General features: G+C 43.1%; 1 protein-coding gene and 1 pseudogene across 7 annotated transcripts in view; one reads left to right on the top strand and one right to left on the bottom strand.

The window, feature by feature from the left end:
• Positions 1-18,862, top strand: part of UHRF1BP1 (UHRF1 binding protein 1) — a 63,127-nt gene that overhangs the window by 35,956 nt on the left and 8,309 nt on the right. For all 7 annotated transcript variants that reach the window (XM_027602257.2, XM_027602259.2, XM_027602260.2 and 4 more), the window contains 10 exons: positions 652-838; positions 7,590-7,676; positions 8,197-8,367; positions 8,762-8,901; positions 9,313-9,454; positions 9,715-9,908; positions 10,111-11,567; positions 15,864-16,060; positions 17,927-18,081; positions 18,170-18,320. In XM_027602257.2, coding sequence (XP_027458058.2) covers positions 652-838; positions 7,590-7,676; positions 8,197-8,367; positions 8,762-8,901; positions 9,313-9,454; positions 9,715-9,908; positions 10,111-11,567; positions 15,864-16,060; positions 17,927-18,081; positions 18,170-18,320 — 2,881 coding nt within the window. The remainder of the gene's footprint in view (positions 1-651; positions 839-7,589; positions 7,677-8,196; positions 8,368-8,761; positions 8,902-9,312; positions 9,455-9,714; positions 9,909-10,110; positions 11,568-15,863; positions 16,061-17,926; positions 18,082-18,169; positions 18,321-18,862) is intronic.
• On the bottom strand, positions 2,909-3,380 carry LOC113926881 (annotated as a pseudogene).

The raw sequence follows: 18,862 nt of genomic DNA, 5'->3' as shown, positions 1-18,862 counted from the left end.
AGACCTAATTCAGACCAAATAGGTGGGGTCTGGACTTCATTAGGCTTATTTGGGACATTTGTCATTTGCATAGGCTTTGTTTGTGCTTCTAATTTATTCATTTATTCTCTTCATTGGGTGCGTCCGGTGTGTTAGCTATATAGTACTGGCCACTGGGAAGGAAAAGTAAAAGAAGCCTCTTGTTCCTGTCATTGGAGCTCTGACCGTCTTTAAATATGGACTATAAACAAGTTATTATAATAGGAGGTGGTAAGTGCTGTATATAGGTAGACACTATGCCATGAGAATACAAAGAAGAGGCATCTAACTACACAGACTGAAAGAGGGCATTTATGAAAGACTTCCTGGAGGCAGTGTTTTAGCTGTCAGCTAAGTCAGCTAAGTCCTGGGGGGGTGAGAGCTTGGGGGGCAGTTCAAACCTCAGAACAGTACTCTGACTGGAGTTATAAGACTAATTATAATTAGGCTTTTCGGAGTTTGGGTTATTTAGGTGAGACAGACCTAAGTGAGCTGCCAGGTGAACAGTTAGTTATGAGAGGGAGGGGGCATCTCGCTAAATTGTGGCTTTCTTCAGACTGAGCTAAAGCTTAAGAAAGCCTGTGAGGAACCTCTCTGGTTTGGACGTCTTGTTTTTCTCTCTGTCACGTATAGATCACCCCACCTGCTCCCAGTGCCCAGCAGTCCTGGGCCCAGGCGTTCGGGGGCGGCCAGGGCAGCAGCAGCAGTGGCCGCCTCAGCCAGTACTTTGAGAGATTTGATGTGAAGGAGTCCTCCTACCATCTGCTCATCTCCCGCCTGGACCTGCACATTTGCGATGATAGCCAGTCCCGAGAGCCAGGTACTCTGTTAGGCCTGAGCCTGGGCTGGGTGGTCCGTCAGTGCCTTCAGCTCTTTTCAAGATGCTGTGGAGTACTTTGGCTGGCTTCCCTTAATCCCAGGCATTCCTTGGGCCTCAGTCTCTAGTGGTGTCTCTTGCTCTGTTGGTGGGAAGTAGTGCTTTTAGCCTTTAGGGTGCAGCGGGACCACCGGCAATACTTAGTAAAATACAGAGGCCAGCACTCTCCCAGGCCTAAGTCAGAGTCTTCAGGGGCAGAGCTCAAGCAGAGTATACTTTTTTTCTCCCCAGCGTATCTTGGGCAATGCTGACCACTGATATAACTTTTAGGAAAGTAAATTCAAGTATAGGAAACTCCAGGATTTTCAGATTTTTGAGTCAATTTAAATATTTTTTATGTGTAAATGCCCTCTTCCCAAGCAGAGAGGTTATGTTGTATTCTCATTATGCTTTTCATTCATTAGGACAGTTAGTATTACATATACATATATGTTTATTCAAAATGAAAAAGGAATTGACTAATTTTTTCCCTTCTTGAGCCTTGGGGAAATCACTTAGCCTCTTGCTTAAGCTCTCTGAGTTTCTTCATTTGTGAACTTGAGTTAAATCATATATGACTCCTTCACCGCATTGGTTGTTGTCATGCTCAAATGAAATGATATACTGAATCTGGAGGACCTTAATTATAGGCACATACTCAGTATTATTATCCCTCTGCTGCCTGTTCCTTTAATACCCTGTCTACATTTCCTTTATAGTCCCCTTTGCACCACCTCTTGGCTTGAGATGCTCTCATATAGTAGATTTTTCTCATGCTGCCTTATCCTTTCTGAAGGTTATGTCTGCCTCTTAATGACATCTAGACTGTTTCCTCAGGGGAACTTACCTTTTCTTTCTGGGGCTCCAAGCAGCAATGTCTCTCTTGCTTTGCTATTTTTTGGTGTTGAAGTGACTTCAGCCCCCATCTACTCCTGCTCTGAGACAGCTAAAAGGAGCCATGACAACGTAAAGATTGCTTTTGCGACCGTAAGAAATAAATTACTCACTGGTTTGCCCCCCACTTATTTTGGAAGTTCTTTCTTAAAACGATTATTATTTTGTTTGGTTGTTTCTTCCAAGTGTTACTCTAAAGGCTTTGGGTTTTTTCTCTTGTTTTGTCTTGAATCCTTTCAGAGGTCTTTATTTAAGAGTGTATTATTGAGAGTTTCATCCTCTTGCTTGATGAGGGGTATTTAGCACTGTCCTCTTCATATGGCCAGGACCCATAATCCACACTAAGATATGAATGACTAGCCTCCTCTGCAGCCCTCATGTATTTATTTATTAAATTAAATTAATCTACAAATCTGGAATTTAGGGAATTTTTGGATGAGATATTTTTAGATACAGGGATAACTCCCAACCTGCCTTACCCAGGTGTGGTGTATTACTCTGTAAAGGAGCAAGGAACAGAACAAGTTCTTGTGAATTTGACTCTTCTCATGGGATTTGGGGAGAAAAGGGAAGGGAGAACTAGGTGGTACAGAAAGGGCTGTACGATTCTCTGGAGTTGTTCTAATATGCAGCCACATATAACTACTGTTGGCTGATCCAAATTGAGATGGGCTACAAATATAATATACGCATGGGATTTTGAAGATATAGTAGAAAACAAGAGTGTAGAATACCTTGGTAATTATTTTCATATAGAGTGTATGTGGAAGTTGATAAAATATTGATTATATTCATTTAAGTAGTAGTATGCATTGTTAAAATTAATTTCACCTTTTTAAAAAACTTTTTTTCATGTGGCTACTAGAAAATTTAAAATTACTTATGTGGCTCACATTATATTTCTAATAGATAGCATTGCTCTAGAGCTGTGCGTCCAGTATGGTAGCCAATAGCCACATGTGGCTGTTAAAATTAAATAAACTAAAAAATTCAGTTCCTCATTTGCACCAGTCACATTTCAAGTACTCAGTACAATCTACAGACCATAAAAGATTTTCATCATCACAGAAAGTTCTTTTGGACTCTAGAGGGTCCTTAAAGGCTACATTTACATTTTAGATTTAGCTAGCTGGACTCCATTTAGATGATTCCAGTTTTGTTGGCAACATCTAAAGCCTCGTAGTCAGGAGCCAGTTGAACACATCCCTTCTCTCTATCAGGCCTGATCAGGGTGTTGACCTTCTCCACGTCAATGTCCTAGCTTCTTCACAGCCTGTTTGATCTGGTGCTTGTTGGCCTTGACATCCACAATGAACACAAGTGTGTTGTTGTCTTCTGTTTTCTTCATGGTTGACTCAGTGGTCAGGGGGAACTTGATGATGGCATAGTGATTGAGCTTGTTTCTCCTGGGGGCGCTCTTTTGAGGATATTTAGGGTGCCTTCGGAGATGCAGTGTCTTAGGTTGTCGGAATTTAGGTGATGTGTGGATCTTCTTTTTTTTGTGACTGTGGACGCCTTTCAACACCCCTTTCTTGGCCTTTGAAGCCTTTGCTTTGGCTTTGACTTTGGGAGAGGCAGGGGCTTCCTTCTTTGCTTTCGGCGCCATCTTCATGAAAGGGATCTACCTGCTTTTTCACTAAGGGACACCATAGCCTGGGATGTTGGGCCCTTGAGTAACATGTTTACCTCTCCCTTGGTATTGAAGGTGAAATTACTGGAAACTGGGTGGGTCCTTGGGGACAGCTTGGCTTCAGGTGGGGCAGCACTATCTCTTAAAATAAAGTTGGAGCAGTGTATATTCCAGCCTTCAGAGAAGAGGTTAGTGGTTGATGGGGAAGAGTGTCACCTGCCTCTTTTTAACTCTTTTTCCTTAGAATGAGGCCTGTGAGCCAAAAACTTTATCACTCTTAAGGCCATGCTGTCCTCATCCCAGCAGCTCACTGGAGAATTTTAATTAGTCATTTATGGACACTCTTTACCATTTATGTCTCTTATATGATTATGTGTGTATAATTAAATATGTTGGTAATTGGTAATTCTATTTGATTTTGATTTTAATTCTAGACCCTATTTTAATATGCTTAGTCTATGTAGTTTATTGTTCTTTTACATCTAAATAATTCCAGTGGAGGGAGCATTGCTGTGAAACCCTCTACCTCCAGTAGCCTCAGTCATGCATTTTTAACTAGGATGGTATCACCCAACAGCAGTTGCAAATTGGCTCTTTCATTTTAAACAGCTTTACTGAGATCGAATTCACATTCCATACAATTCACCCATTTAGAATATACAACTTAGTGTTTTTTTAGTAATTCATGGGGTTGTGCAATCTAATTTTAGAACATTTTTGCCCTCCCTACAACAAGTCATGTACCCATTAGCTGTCACTTTCCATTTTGCAGCTCTAAGCAACCACTGATCTTCCTTCTGTCTTGAGTTTTACCTATTCTTGACATTAAAAAATTGGCTTTGGTGAGGTGTGGGAGCGAAAAACAATCTTAGCTGTAACAATAGTTTGTGTCCTTCCAAAGCTTAACCCTACATGACAAAATTTTACTCCTTGGTACTTAATTTCTTTCATTGGGTTTTCTTGGGTATCACATGAGGAGCATTGACATTGAGTTCATGGAAGATACACAAAATATGGTGAATAGCTGACTGTGATTGGAGGACTTTCTTTTTTTTTTTTTTTTTTTTTTTTTTTTTAGATTTTATTTATTTATTTGAGAGAGAGAGAGAATGAGAGATAGAGAGCATGAGAGGGAAGAGGGTCAGAGGGAGAAGCAGACTCCCTGCCGAGCAGGGAGCCCGATGTGGGACTCGATCCCGGGACTCCAGGATCATGACCTGAGCCGAAGGCAGTCACTTAACCAACTGAGCCACCCAGGCGCCCGATTGGAGGACTTTCTCCCAATTGATTGCTTAATCTCAAAGTCATACGGTAGGAAGGACCTTGCACATGCCTCCTGACTGCCTTTGGCTACCTTGTCAGTGTTGTTATATTTGAGCCTCAGTGCTTTTGTGATTTGAACTTTAAGAATTAAATAAAAATAGTTTATATTTTATTATTTAATTCTACAAGTTATTCAGTAAATCATTAATTAAATGCAGAAAAGAAAAAATATTGACCCAGTCTGAATGAATACCTAGCAGCTAGATAAGCTAAAAGATTTTTTCCTCATCAAGCAAAAGTTAAAAGTTAAGTTTACTGAGGGGTGCCTGGCTGGCTCAGTTGGTAGAGCATGTGACTCTTGATCTCAGGGTAGTGAGTTCAAGCCCAACATTGGGCATAAAGCTTACTTAAAAAAAAAGTTCACTAAAATTAATTTTAAGAAATTTATTTAAATTTTCTATTTTTTGCTGAAAAATACTTTTGAATAATTGAAAATTTGGTTATATTGCTGTTGTGTATTTCTATAAATTGCTAATTTGCATATATAATTTGATACATTATAATTTATATAAGAAATAAGTTTCATTAAAGGTTACTCAGCAAATATATTTATAAAGTTGTTAAATATTAATAGGTTTAAGTTTTTAAATTTAACTTTTAATTTTTTTCTTTTTTTATTATGTTATGTTAATCACCATACATTACATCATTAGTTTTTGATGTAGTGTTCCATGATTCATTGTTTGCGTATAACACCCAGTGCTCCATGCAGAACGTGCCCTCTTTAATACCCATCACCAGGCTAACCCATCCCCCTACCCTCCTCCCCTCTAGAACCCTCAGTTTGTTTTTCAGAGTCCATAGTCTCATGGTTCGTCTCCCCCTCTGATTTCCCCCCTTCATTCTTCCCCTCCTGCCATCTTCTTCTTCTTTTTTTTTTTTAACATATAATGTATTATTTGCTTCAGAGGTAAATTTAACTTTTAATTCAAAAGAATTATTTAGCCTTTTGTTACCTTGCATTGAATAAAAGGAGTAAACTTTATACTTCTTTTTTTTTTAAGATTTTATTTATTGGGGCACCTGAGTGGCTCAGTCGGTTAAGCGTCTGCCTTTGGCTCAGGTCATGATCCCAGGGTCCTGGGATTGAGCCCCGCATCAGGCTCCCTGCTCTGCAGGAAGCCTGCTTCTCCCTCTCCCACTCCCCCTGCTTGTGTTCCTTCTCTTGCTGTGTCTCTCTCTGTCAAATAAATAAATAAAATCTTTACAAAAAAAAAGATTTTATTTATTTATTTGAGATAGAGGGAGTAAGAGCAAGCACGGGGTGGGGGGGTAGAGGCAGAGGGAGAAGCAGATTCCCCACTGCGCAGGGAGCCTGATGTGGGGATCGATCCCAGGACCCTGGGATCATGATCTGAGCCGAAGGCAGACGCTTAGCCAACTGAGCCACCCAGGCGCCCCTGTACTCATTCTTTTTATGTATAAAGCACAGACAGACATAGTACATAAGCAGATACATAGTATATCCGTGGTACGAAGATTTCATGAAGAGGCAATTATGAAAAAAATGTCTAAATAAGCTCCTTAGAGGTAGTGATAATGAACAAAAAGATTGAGAAGGAACATGAGTGTAGGTTGGTGATTAGTCCGGAACTTGAGGTGGTGAAATCCAGACTAGATGGAAATGTACCAGCTTATGCCCAGAGGATCCCGTGGTATTTCCTTTCAGCCTAATAAGAGATAGAAATGTAGAACAGGGTAGGTCAGACAGTATCCATAGGTAGGAGAAGTAGTGTCTATTCTAACTACTCTACTAACAATTCTTAGAATGTAGTTGGAGAGGTAAGGTAGAAATAGGGAAAGTTTGGCGCACCTGGGTGGCTCAGTCAGTTAAGCATCTGCCTTTGGCTCAGGTCATGATCCCAGCGTCCTGGGATCGAGTCCTGCATTGGGCTCCCTGCTCTGCGGGGAGCCTGCTTCTCCCTCCCCCTGCCGCTCCCCCTGCTTGTGCTCCCTCCCTCTCTCTGACAAATAAATATAATCTTAAAAAAAAAAAAAGAAATAGGGAAGGTTCATTCATTTAGTAAGAATTAAATGTAAATTCAAGATAAACATAATACAGTGTTTGACTTGATGCTAAAAATTCCAGTTTACCTACAATATCCTGTATGTGTATTTTACAGTGTCCTTGTTAGTGCAGTGTTTTGGTGTTCCATGGTACTGTGTATGTATTTTATGTAATGATTGTCTAATTAGCTCTGAGGCCAGGATATGAAAGGGAATAATGTGGGTTCTGTTTTGGGGAGAATTTGGCTTATGCCTCTCCAGGTGTTGGCCCGAGGAACAGCAATCCTAGCATTGTTAGGTTCGGGGGAACCAATCAATCAGGATTTTAGAATGTGTCAATGGGATATCTAGGATTGTAATTCCTGAATCCTGAGTTTTACAGTTTCTTTTGCCTTTCTGGAAATCTGGCAGCCATTTACAGAGATAATGGAATATACCTTTTTTGGGTGTTGTCCGTTGACCATTATAAATCAAGAGAGGAGGGCCTCAGACTTGCAAATCACTTGACATCCTGGCCTTTCAGTTGCACTTGTGTATCAACCAGGCTTTTTTTTTTTTTTTTTTTTTTTTTTGTAGAGAGAGAGGGGAGGCAGTGGGGTGGGGTTGGGGTGGGGGAGAGAGAAAGAGAGAGAATCTTAAGCAGGCTCCACACCCAGCACGGAGCTGGACGTGAGGCTCAATCTGGCAGCCCAGATGGAGATCATGACCTGAGCTGAAATCAAGAGTTGGTCACTTAACGGACTGAGCCACCCAGGTGCCCTCAGGCTTTGGAACTGATCCTCAGAGGACTTAAGTACTTCAAGTGGTATTCAGGTTTCTTTGTTTCTTCTGCTGTTGTTCACCTTTCTTTTTCTTTTATAGGTGTCTCGGCAAACAGACTCATGGGTGGTGCGATGCAGCTTACTTTCCGCAAGATGGCATTTGACTATTACCCCTTCCACTGGGCAGGTAGGACAATTCTGAATGGCAGCAGTTCTAGTGCGTCCCAGGTACCCGTGTATTGAGGACAGATTCCTGGGTTCATTCCTGACTGCCCAGCAGGAGGGTGCCAGGAATTGCACCTCAGAGGAGTGTTGGGAATAGCCCTCTTCAAGAAACTTGTCGGGTCTACTACTGATGATTCTTTATCAGTGATGGGAAGAAGTAGGAGGAAAGGCAGTGCTTGAGATGTTGCTTTTGACTCTATGCTCTGCCCCTTACTTCTACTAGTTTTAGAGCCTTTCTAGTAGTCCATGGTCAAAGATAGTGACAGTCAGCAGCTGGCCTTTTAGGGAACCTTAGGGAAAAATCACATATGGAATCCAGAAGAACTTGAGTGTTCTCACTAGATAATTTTTACTTACCCCAGAGAAATCTGGATTGGGGTGAGGGATCAGATTCTGAACTATGACTATACCAATGGAAGGGAAAAATCAGAATTTTGGATCATGATCTTGGACTGAAATCTTTTTGCTTCTTTGTTGCATAGGTGACAGCTGCAAACATTGGGTACGGCACTGTGAGGCCATGGAGACACGAGGCCAGTGGGCCCAGAAGCTGGTGATGGAATTTCAGAGTAAAATGGAGAAGTGGCATGAAGAGACAGGTCTCAAACTGCCCTGGCACCTGGGGGTAGATTCTCCCTTCAGGAGGAAAGCAGGTAGGTTACAAGGAGCTGGAGGACTCCCATAGCTTAGCCTCTTGCTATTTACTTTTGAATATCCAGTGAAGGTAAAGCCCTGGACTAGCTAATTATCCCAACCTCATCCCATGGAAAGACATCAGTGACTTTTTTTCTTTACAGAGTCCTAGTTGTCTTTAGGACTAGCTTTAGTGTTGAGGAGAGGTTGTTGTCGCCTTTATAACAGAGACTGTGGCCTTGGTCTTAAGGAGAATACAATTTTTGAATTCCTTCTAGGAGCTAGACAGTGTTAAGCTCTCTTTTCTACATATATATAGCCTTAGTGATCTTAGGATTTTTACTTTACTAATTCTGTTAGTAATGACAGTTGAATGTACCTGATTCTCTTTCCTACTTTCTTATTTTTATTTAGATTCTCTCTCCAGTCCTCGAAAGAACCCCATTGAGAGAAGCCCCTCTCAGGGCCGACAGGCTGCCTTTCGGCCTCCAGCGTGGAATCGCTTGCGCTCTAGTTGCCTGGTAATACGGGTGGATGACTTGGACATCCACCAGGTGAGAAGCCCAGGATGCAGGGAGATATGGTTGGAAAGGGGTGGAGCAGTACATTTGGAAGGCAACAGGTGTGAACAAGATTGTGGAATTCAGGGGCTGCTTCCCTCACTTCTGAGTGGATTGATAACACTGGTCTGTTTCTGTCTGAGCATGGATGGCTGCTGAGATCAGGACCTGGGACTCCCCCAGTTCCGTCTGATACCCTGGTACCAACCTTCCCCTGAGAGCAGTGAACTTGCAGATAGTGGGAGCAGGTGCGAGAATTCCTGCAATACGTGTGAAAATCCCTCTGCTCCCTGTGGTAGACTTTGCAAGGGTGGCAGTGGCTTTCTATGACCTCAGAGGAAATTGAGGAAATTCTACTCTGGATGCTGTACAGGTGCTAACAGCAACTTGTGTGTGGTTGTGTAGGTTTCTACGGCTGGACAGCCAAGTAAGAAGCCATCTACACTCCTTTCCTGCAGTCGGAAGCTTCACAGTCTTCCCACTCAGGTCTCTGCCGTTCATATTGAGTTCACAGAGTATTACTTCCCTGATAATCAGGAGCTTCCAGGTAAGCATCTGATCTGCTCACTTCTTACTGTTTAGCTCATGCTCTTCACATCTGCCAGCCTTGGGGCCACGGCTTGTATTCTCATTTGTCTCTAGGAATTTTAGGTGTTTGAGTTAGTTTAGCACAACTTCGTTAAAAACTCCGCTGTGTAGAAATATGCACCTTTGCTTTCTTCGTAATAAAATGAATATCAGCTGGTAAGTAGGAGTCAACTTGCTACTCTGTACATGGCGATTCTTTTTTTTTTTCCTGCTTTCCAGTTCCCTGTCCCAATCTCTACATTCAGTTAAATGGCCTGACGTTTACTATGGATCCTGTCAGCTTGCTCTGGGGAAACCTCTTCTGCCTGGATTTATACCGCAGTTTGGAGCAGTTCAAAGCTATCTACAAGCTGGAAGATTCGAGCCAGAAAGATGAACACTTGGATATCCGACTGGATGCCTTCTGGTTGAAGGTAGGGGAGAGTGGGATTTTCATTCCCTATTGGCAGCCCTAGCTGCATTTCTCCCATGGTTATAATCCAGGGTTCTGCTCTGTCCCTTTGATAGAAGTAAGGAAAACAGTATTGCAGCTTGGTCTTTTACGCATGTATTAATAGCAGGTTGTGGAGCTACTCAGATGTCCATTCTGAATTGGGTTTCATTTTCTCTCTGAAGGTTAGCTTCCCACTGGAGAAGAGAGAGCAGGCTGGGTTGCATCGTCCTCAGGCCCTCATCTTTTCTGCGTCAGGCGTGACTGCCACCAATACACGTCATGCCCCACATTGTAGTTGTCCAGACCTCCAAAGTCTCTTCCGAGGTTTTGCGGCTGCTGAGTTCTTTCATTCCAATTATGTTCACTTTCCCAAGGTTCCAGGTGGCTTTAGCCTTCTGCACATGCTTTTTTTACATCATGCTTTCCAGATGGATTCCCGCCTCCCTCAACCCAGTACCCTCCCTCCCCAGAGGCTTAAGGCTTCCCAGGATCTGTGGTCCATCCACTTCACCCAGATCTCCTTGGACTTTGAGGGAACAGAGAACTTCAAAGGCCATACCTTGAATTTTGTGGCCCCCTTCCCCTTGTCCATTTGGGCCTGCCTACCCCTCCGCTGGCAGCAGGCTCAGGCACAGAAGCTCCTTTTGGCCACAGAAGGGAGGCTGAAACCGTCCGCTAGCTTTGGCAGTCCTGTCCATTCTGAGGCCCTTGCCCCTGAGGCTGTGCCCCATCAGAGGTCAAAGACTGAGCATGATTTGAAAAGCCTGTCAGGCCTTACAGAAGTCATGGATGTTTTGAGAGAAGGCAGCAGTAGTGTGGACAGCAAAGGGCCTCTGACTGAGCTTGAGGATGCAGCAGATGTTCACATGCTTGTACACTCCCCTGCACATGTCCGTGTGAGGCTTGACCATTACCAATACTTGGCTCTGCTCCGCCTGAAGGAGGTGCTACAGGGTCTTCAAGAACAACTGACTAAGGACACAGAGGCCATGACTGGCTCTCCTCTGCAGGACCAGACAGTTTGCATTGGGGTCCTCTTCCCCAGTGCTGAGGTGGCTCTGCTCATGCATCCTGCCCCGGCGGCTGTTGAAGCTGACTCTGCAGGTTCAGATACCACCAGCCTCATCGATTCAGAGCTGTCTCCTTCAGAGGATAGGGAGCTGAAGTCTGATGCCTCCTCAGACCAGGGCCCAGCAAGCCCTGAGAAGGTTCTGGGGGACAGTGGCATTGAAAATCTGGATGCATCCCAGGATAGGCCAGTGCCTCTCCATAGCAATGGAGAACTACAGGATTCAGATCCTCTTGCACAGCAGGAGGTAGGGAAGGGCCATGAGGCAGTGGATTTCTTACAGGCCAAGAGACTGAGCAGAACCCAGGTGTCCACCTCACCAGCTGTGTTGAAGCCCCCAGGTGGCAGGGATACTGCTGTGAATGGACAGGCTGAGATCATTCCCTTGAAGAACATTGAGGGAGAATTGTCAAGTGCTATTCACATGACCAAGGATGCCACAAAGGAGGCTCTACATGCCACTATGGACCTCACCAAGGAAGCTGTGTCTCTGACTAAGGATGCCTTCAGTCTGGGCAGAGACCGAATGACCTCCACCATGCACAAGATGTTGTCCCTGCCCCCAGCCAAGTGAGTGGCTCTCTGCCTTCTTCATTCATCCTGTCTCCTCCTCCTAGCTCTGGTCGTTGGGCTTAAGGCCTCCTGCTGTGTGTACTGTTAGATTGGGAAGCACCATGTAGTCCAGGGGATGGCAAAGAATGGCCTCTCAATGTACCAAAGCCTTTAATTTTCAGTGCTGCCTGAAGGACAGTGGAAGAATTTTTAGGCTACTTAGAGGATATAGGTATACCAACTGGAGAGACTTATTTTTTACATCTAATTCTGTGATAGGGGAAGAAACAAAAATTGGATTTGCACATGCCTCCATGTAGCTTAGCCTATTCTTGGGCAGTTTCAAGTCAACATTTACTGCTTCATAGGATCTTCCCTCCTCTTTCACTGATTCACTATTATTGATACAGATATACTCTATGAGAAAAATAATAATAATAATGCTTGGCATCTGTATGATATTTTTTCTAGTGGCCCTTCACATAATATTTTGTTTGATTTGATCCCCACAGCAACCCCATAAGATAGCAATAGAAATTCGTATCCTCAGTTTATAGCTGAGGGAACTGAAGTTTCAAAAAGGATGAGCCCATGGATCCTGTATCTTGTAAATAGAGAAGCTGGGGCTTTGTATTTGCTCTTTCTGGTACACCTTATCAATGTCTGCCAGAGTAGTAGAGAAGGAAGAATTTCATATGTTCATTCAACAAAAATTTTTTGAGCCCCTACTTTGTGCCTGGCTCTGTGTCAGACACTGAAGATACAGTAGGGAGTAAGCAGAAAAATACAGAAATGTGTAATCGGAAGAGTGGAAAGGTATGGATTTTTTCATTGGTGCCTTGTGGTTTTAGGAATGATAATGAAGACTATGGGAAATCTTTGTTGGGATGCTTTGTGGTTTGGGGACCATCGTTTGAAGATCAGTGGCTTTGGAGCTTTGTCTAAGTGGATTGTGGGTCTAAGTGGGTCTCTAAGCAATGCCAGTGTTAGTACTTGCTAGGCACAGATAGCCTAGAAGGAAGGAGAAGGGAAAACTTGAAGGGAGAAATGATGTAATACTAGGCAACACTTACGGAGTGCTTTCTACGTATCAGGCACTCTCCTGAAAGCTTACAATATTAATCCATTGAATTCTTGTAACAGCCCTGTAAGGCAGGTAATAATATCAGTCCCCATTTTACACGTGAGGAAACTGAGTTCAGAGAGGTAAGAAACTTGCTCGGGATCACACAACTCGTGAGTGGTGGGGTGAGGATTGAAAGCCTGGACTCGCAGTCACCAAATGTGCTGCTTTTTCTAAATGGAGATGGGAAAAGAGGAGAGGGGGTGCTAAAGGGAAAAGAAAGGTGTGTGACACAGGCCTTTTTTCAACCCCCAACCTTGACGTGCTGATGGCCCAGTCCCGTGGCCTCTTCTCAATCCTCTGTCCTCGGCTCCTCGTGTCGGCCTTGCGGTTGTCCCGGACGCTCAGAGCCCTGCGCAGCCCTCACACCGTGCTTCTCGGCAGGGGTCTTTCCTTCTTCCTTGGCTGCTGTCTTCTGCCTTCCGTCCTGTAAACCTAACCACTCTGCTGCACTAGGCTGTCCGTGTTCTGATCACTTTTATCATAATCTTTATGTTTTAAATTATAAAAATGATTTGTGTTCATTTTGTTGACAGTGTAGGAAAAGAAGAATAAAGAAGAAAACAAAGTCACTTGTGACAGCACAATGCAGAGAGAGTCACCATTCACATTTGGATCTGTTTTCTTCCAATTTTTATACCTGTATTTGGGTACCCATGTGAATGCTTATAGGTGTGTACACACATACACTATACACGAATACTGTTTTTACAATAATAGAATTATTTCTATATCATCAAGAAAATTTCCAGTTTTATTCACTTAATGTTTGTTTGTGAATCATTTCCCATTCATGAGGTACCTGAATACATAATTTTTAATTCCTCTATTGTATTCTGGCAAATGGATTTATCCTAATTTATTCATTCATCCCACTATGGGGGGCGCTTTAGTGTGTTTCCGGTTTTTCTCAGAACAAAAAGCTGTGTTAAATGCCCTTGTTTTTGTGAACATTACTCTTTATGCATATCTAAATCTTTAGAATGAAAACCTCGAAGTGGGTTATTGGGTCAAATGCTGCAAACATTTTTAAGGTTTTTGTTGAATTTGCCAAACTTCAGTGCATTTTTGTATACTTTCTCTCAAGGTTATTTTATTCATCTCCTTACCTCTGCTGTAGTCTGTATTTTCGGTTCTGACTTTTCTCCCCGCCCCTGCTCTTCATCAAAAACCATCTACTGCATGTAAGTTCCCCATGGATTTCCCAGGGGTGTGGCAAACCTCACATACATAAAACTAAATTCCCTATCCCTCCCTAGACCAGTTCTTTCTTTATTCAGTAGTATCATTCTCCTGCCTCTTCTAGTCATTTGTCAGATTCTGACTGTAATTCCTAGAGCAGGGGTTCTCAGACCAAAGCCTGCTTCAGAATCATCTGGAGGGCTTCTTAAAACAGATTGCTGATCCCCACCCTTAGAGTTTCTCATCCAGTAGGTCTGAGACAGGGCCTGAGAACATGCATTTCTAAGCCCCTTCCCTCTCCCCGTTGATGCTGATGCTCCTACCAGGATGACACTTTGAGAACACTGCTTTAGGGAGTCTCATATCCCTTTTTGCTGTCTCTTCCTACATGTGGACTATTTCAGTAAACTATTAATTGATTTCCTCATTGGAGGTCTTTTCCTCACTAGCTTGTTTGAAAGAGCCTAAAACACAGGTCTGATCTTATTTCCCTACTCTAAAACTTTTAGGCTTTTCCCTTATACCCCCTGAATTTAGTTTGAACTTATTAGTGTGGCATAATCAATTATTGTGATATATTCCATATGGCACTTTGTGTTTTTTGTTTTTTAAGTAGGTTCCATGCTGGGGCTTGAACTCATGGTCCTGAGATCAAGACCTGAACTGAGACCAGGACTTGGACACTTAACAGACTGAGTGATCCAGGCACCCCTCACTTTACAGTTTTTTAATAGACTATTTTTTAGAATAGTTTTAGGTTCATAGGAATTATTGAGCAGAAGGTACAGAGATTTCCCATATACCCCCCTGTACTTTATAGTTTTAAAAGCACTTTCACATATAATCTTTTATCCAGGTTTTTCTGTAATCTGGCTGCAACTCATGTGGTAAAAAAGGGGGAAATAAACACTTAGCAAGAGTTAGGAGACTTGGGTTTTTCTTAATTCCATCTTTAACTATGACCTTGAGTCAGTTTCTTTTATAAAATGGGAAGATTAAATGATCTTTAAAGGTTTCTTTTCACTGTATTGTGCCTTTTTAACTTTATCTTCCATTAGCTCTTCCCAACAAAACCTAAACTCTAGCTGGGTTGAGCTACTGTCTCCAAAGGTACTTTTTGTTTTCTAGCTCCATTCTCCATGTCTTTGCTCATGCTGTTTCTTCCCCATAGAATGCCCCTTCCCTGTCTCTTTCACAGCCCTCAAGGGCTCCCTCAAATGCCATCTCCTTCCACAAAGCTATTCCTGATACCCTTCTTCTCATCCTTTCCCCCCTTTGATACTGCCTAGCTTTTGGCTTGTACCTCTGTCCTTCTTTTATGGTGTGTGTGATTTACTCCCATACGATGGTAGGTTGTATCTGAATCTCCTCTCTCCTGATAGTTTATACATTCATTGAGGACAGAGGATGCCTTGTGCATTATTTTATTCACTCCCTGTGATTTGTATGGTGCCTTATGTGCACAAGTTTTTCAGTAAATACTTGTGGAATGGATGTGGGTGGCTTCAGGTGTCATTCATTTGCACTGGGGCTGTAGGTAGTTGGTCTTGTCTATGTATGGGATGACCTTGATTACACTTGATATTTCATGTTGATATGGCAGAGCTACTTACACAGTTTGAAATTCCAGATTCAGAAAGGCCAGCAGTTGAAAAATGGTGTGACCCCCTTACAGCAGATAATAGTTGACATCAAAGTTAATGTATAAATAACTGTTTGGGTTGAAAGGGATGGGCATTGCAAGGGACAAAACATATCTTCTAAGCCACATTTGTGTGTTGTTTTTTTTTTTAAGATTTTTAAATTTATTTTTGTGCACGCATGGTAAAGAGAGGAAGAGCGAGAGCGCACACATGAGCAGGGGGAGGGGCAGAGGGGGAAGCAGACCCCCCGCAGAGCAAGGAGTCCGATGTGGGGCTCCATCCCAGGACCCCGGGACCATGACCTGAGCCGAAGGCACCTAACCGACTGAGCCCCACAGGCGCTCATGGTTTTTATCTCTTAAACAGGGAACCCATGGCCAAAATAGATGAGGGGGCGGCAGCACCACTGAGTGGAGGGGCTGCCCGACTCCGACTTTTCTCCATGAAGAGGACAGTATCTCAGCAGTCATTTGATGGCATTTCATTGGATAACAGTGGCCCTGAAGACCGGATTTCTGTGGACAGTGATGGCAGTGATAGCTTTGTGACGCTCTTGGAGTCTGGTAGGTGGAAGCAGCCAGGTGAAACCGAAGTCCAAAAAGGGTTCTTTCTGCTGCCTATATACCAGCAGGCTACAAAAGGAGCTGAGATTTGATAAAATAGGTATTTTCTTAACCAAAACCAAAAAGAAATTTTAGTGGATTTGTAGCTCTGGCTTATTTACACATCTTCTAGGTTATTGGTTAGCACTTGACCTTTATCACAGAATGAGACTCAGACCAGAAGAGAGAGTGCTGGTCTTATAGCCATGTGGCTGTGGCAGGAGGATTAGTTTGGTGGTTAGTGTTTTTTGTTGTTTTTTTTTTTTCCCCCTAACTACATATTTTATTGTTGGAAAATAGGAGCTTTTTCTATGATAAAATGAGTAACTATTAGGAATGAGATCATTCATCACTGGAAGCTACACTGGTTCTTTCATCTTATTGAACGGGAGACTTTTTTAAATGGTCCCTTAAGAGTGTCTAAACGAAAATAAAGTAAAAAGAGAATGTACTGTTTCTTAAGCTGGGTGGTAGGTACCCCTGTTTGCTTTGTTATGATTATGGAATATTATGGAAAAATTCAAATATGTATAAAAGTAGATGGGATCAAATGATGAACGCTCATGTACCCATTACCTAGCTTCAAATATTAAGAACTGATGGCCATTCTTGTTTCATATATACTTCTGTTCACTTCCTTTCCTCCCATGTTATTTTGAAGCAAATTCCAAACATAACATTTTATCCATAAATATTTTTATTATGCATCTCTAGAAAATAAACTTCAAAAATATTTGAAAAAAATTTAAATTGTGGCAAAGTATGTATTACATAAACTTAACAGTCTTAACCATTTTTAACTGTAATTGGATTATTAACTGTAAAAGGAGCATTAAGTATCATTGTGCAGGGGCACCTGGGTGACTCAGTCATTAAGCGTCTGCCTTCGGCTCAGGTCGTGATCCCAGGGTCTTGGGATCGAACCCCGCATCGGGCTCCCTGCTCCATGGGAAGCCTCCTTCTCCCTCTCTCTCTCTCCCCCTGCTTGTGTTCCCTCTCTCACTGTGTTTCTCTCTATCAAATAAATAAAAAATCTTTAACAAAAAAAAGTTTCATTGTGCAACCATCACCACTATCCATCTCCAGAACTTTCTTCATCTCATAAAACAAAACCTGTACCTCATTCCCTTCTCTTCCAGCCCCTGGCAACCACCATTCCACTTTGTATTCTGAATTTGACCATTCTGGGTACCTCATATAAATGGAATCATACAGTATTTGTCCTTTATTTTAAAGATTTTATTTATTTATTTGACGGAGAGAGAGACAGAGATAGCGAGAGAGAGCATGAGTAGGGAGGAGAGGGAGAAGCAGGCTCCCCGCTGAGCAGGGAGCCCGACGCGGGCTCCATCCCAGGACCCTGAGATCATGACCTGAGCTGAAGGCAGACACTTAACCGACCGAGCACCCAGGCACCCCAGTATTTGTCCTTTTATGACTGGCTTGTTTCATTTAACATAATGGCCTTAGGGTTCATTCACTTCATAGCACGTGTCAGAATTTTTTTCTTTTTTAGGCTAATACCCTATTGTATGTTTATACCACATTTTGTTAGTCCGTTCATCTGTCTGTGGACACTTGGGTTGCATCCATTTACAGACTTTTTTTTAATGTGACCAAATACCACTGTCCCATTTTTAAAAATCAACAATTCTTTAAATTCATCAAATTAAATTCTTTAAATTCATCATATCCAGTTTTCAAATTCCCAATTGTCTCATAAGTGTCATAAGTGTTTTTTTTTTCCACAGTTGTCATTGTTTTTAGAGATTGGATTTGAACAGAACTTTTTGATTTTCAAACTCATTTGTTGTCTTTCTTATGCAGAGTCTGGTCCAGAATCTCTTCCACCAGGAACTCTTCCAAATGTCTTGGACAGTGCTGGTGTCCAGGCGAGCCCTGTTGTGGATAGTTACGGCCAGGGGTCACCAGAGGCCAATAGTTCAGTCTCACCCAGTGGGGAAGACCTCGGCCTTCACCCGGTCAGCTGCTCTCCTTTCTTCTCTGCAGAGGGTAGGCTGTAGGCTGGAAGCTTGCGAGGCACTCAGCTAAGAAAGTATCCTTTTACAGGTCTCCATTCTGGTCCTGAAGGTGAATGAGGTATCTTTGGGGATCGAGGTACGTGGTGAGGACCTGGCTGTAGCCCTGCAGGCAGAGGAACTGAGTGTCCAACAGCTGGGCACCGTGGGACTCTGGCAGTTCCTGCACGGACAGTGCTCAGGTGAGGATGGGGGCTGTTCCAGGGGAGCTGGGATTTATCTGGGGCAGCCCTAGCTTCTTGCTCCTGTCACTGGGCCCCAAGGGTAGCTGTCCTAGTGCCAAGCCCTTGGTCCTTCTCTCCAGCAGCCATTAGGAGGAGGAACTCCAGTCAAGCCTTCTTGCAGGGGAACCTCCCAGAGCTCTTTCTGGGGCTTTGCATTCAGTAGGCTATTCACCATCTTCACTTCCCAGGTGCTCCTTAAGCTTATACAGGAGGCCGCTGTCCACTTCATTTGTGTAGCTGCTGACATCCAACTGTATATGATCAGGGAACTTCTGTCATTCATATTCAATCCTTTGATATTTGTACTTTAGAAGATGACAGGAAGGGCGCCTGGGTGGCTCAGTGTTAAGAGTCTGCCTTCAGCTCAGGTCATGATCCCAGGGTCCTGGGATCGAGCCCCGCCTCGAGCTCCCTGCTCAGCAGGAAGTCTGCTTCTCCCTCTCCCACTCCCCCTGCTTGTGTTCCTGCTCTCGCTATCTCTCTCTCTGTCAAATAAATAA

The sequence above is a fragment of the Zalophus californianus genome, chromosome 7, assembly GCF_009762305.2.
Source record: "Zalophus californianus isolate mZalCal1 chromosome 7, mZalCal1.pri.v2, whole genome shotgun sequence".
NCBI lineage: Eukaryota > Metazoa > Chordata > Mammalia > Carnivora > Otariidae > Zalophus > Zalophus californianus.
This window is presented reverse-complemented; position numbering and strand designations above follow the sequence as displayed.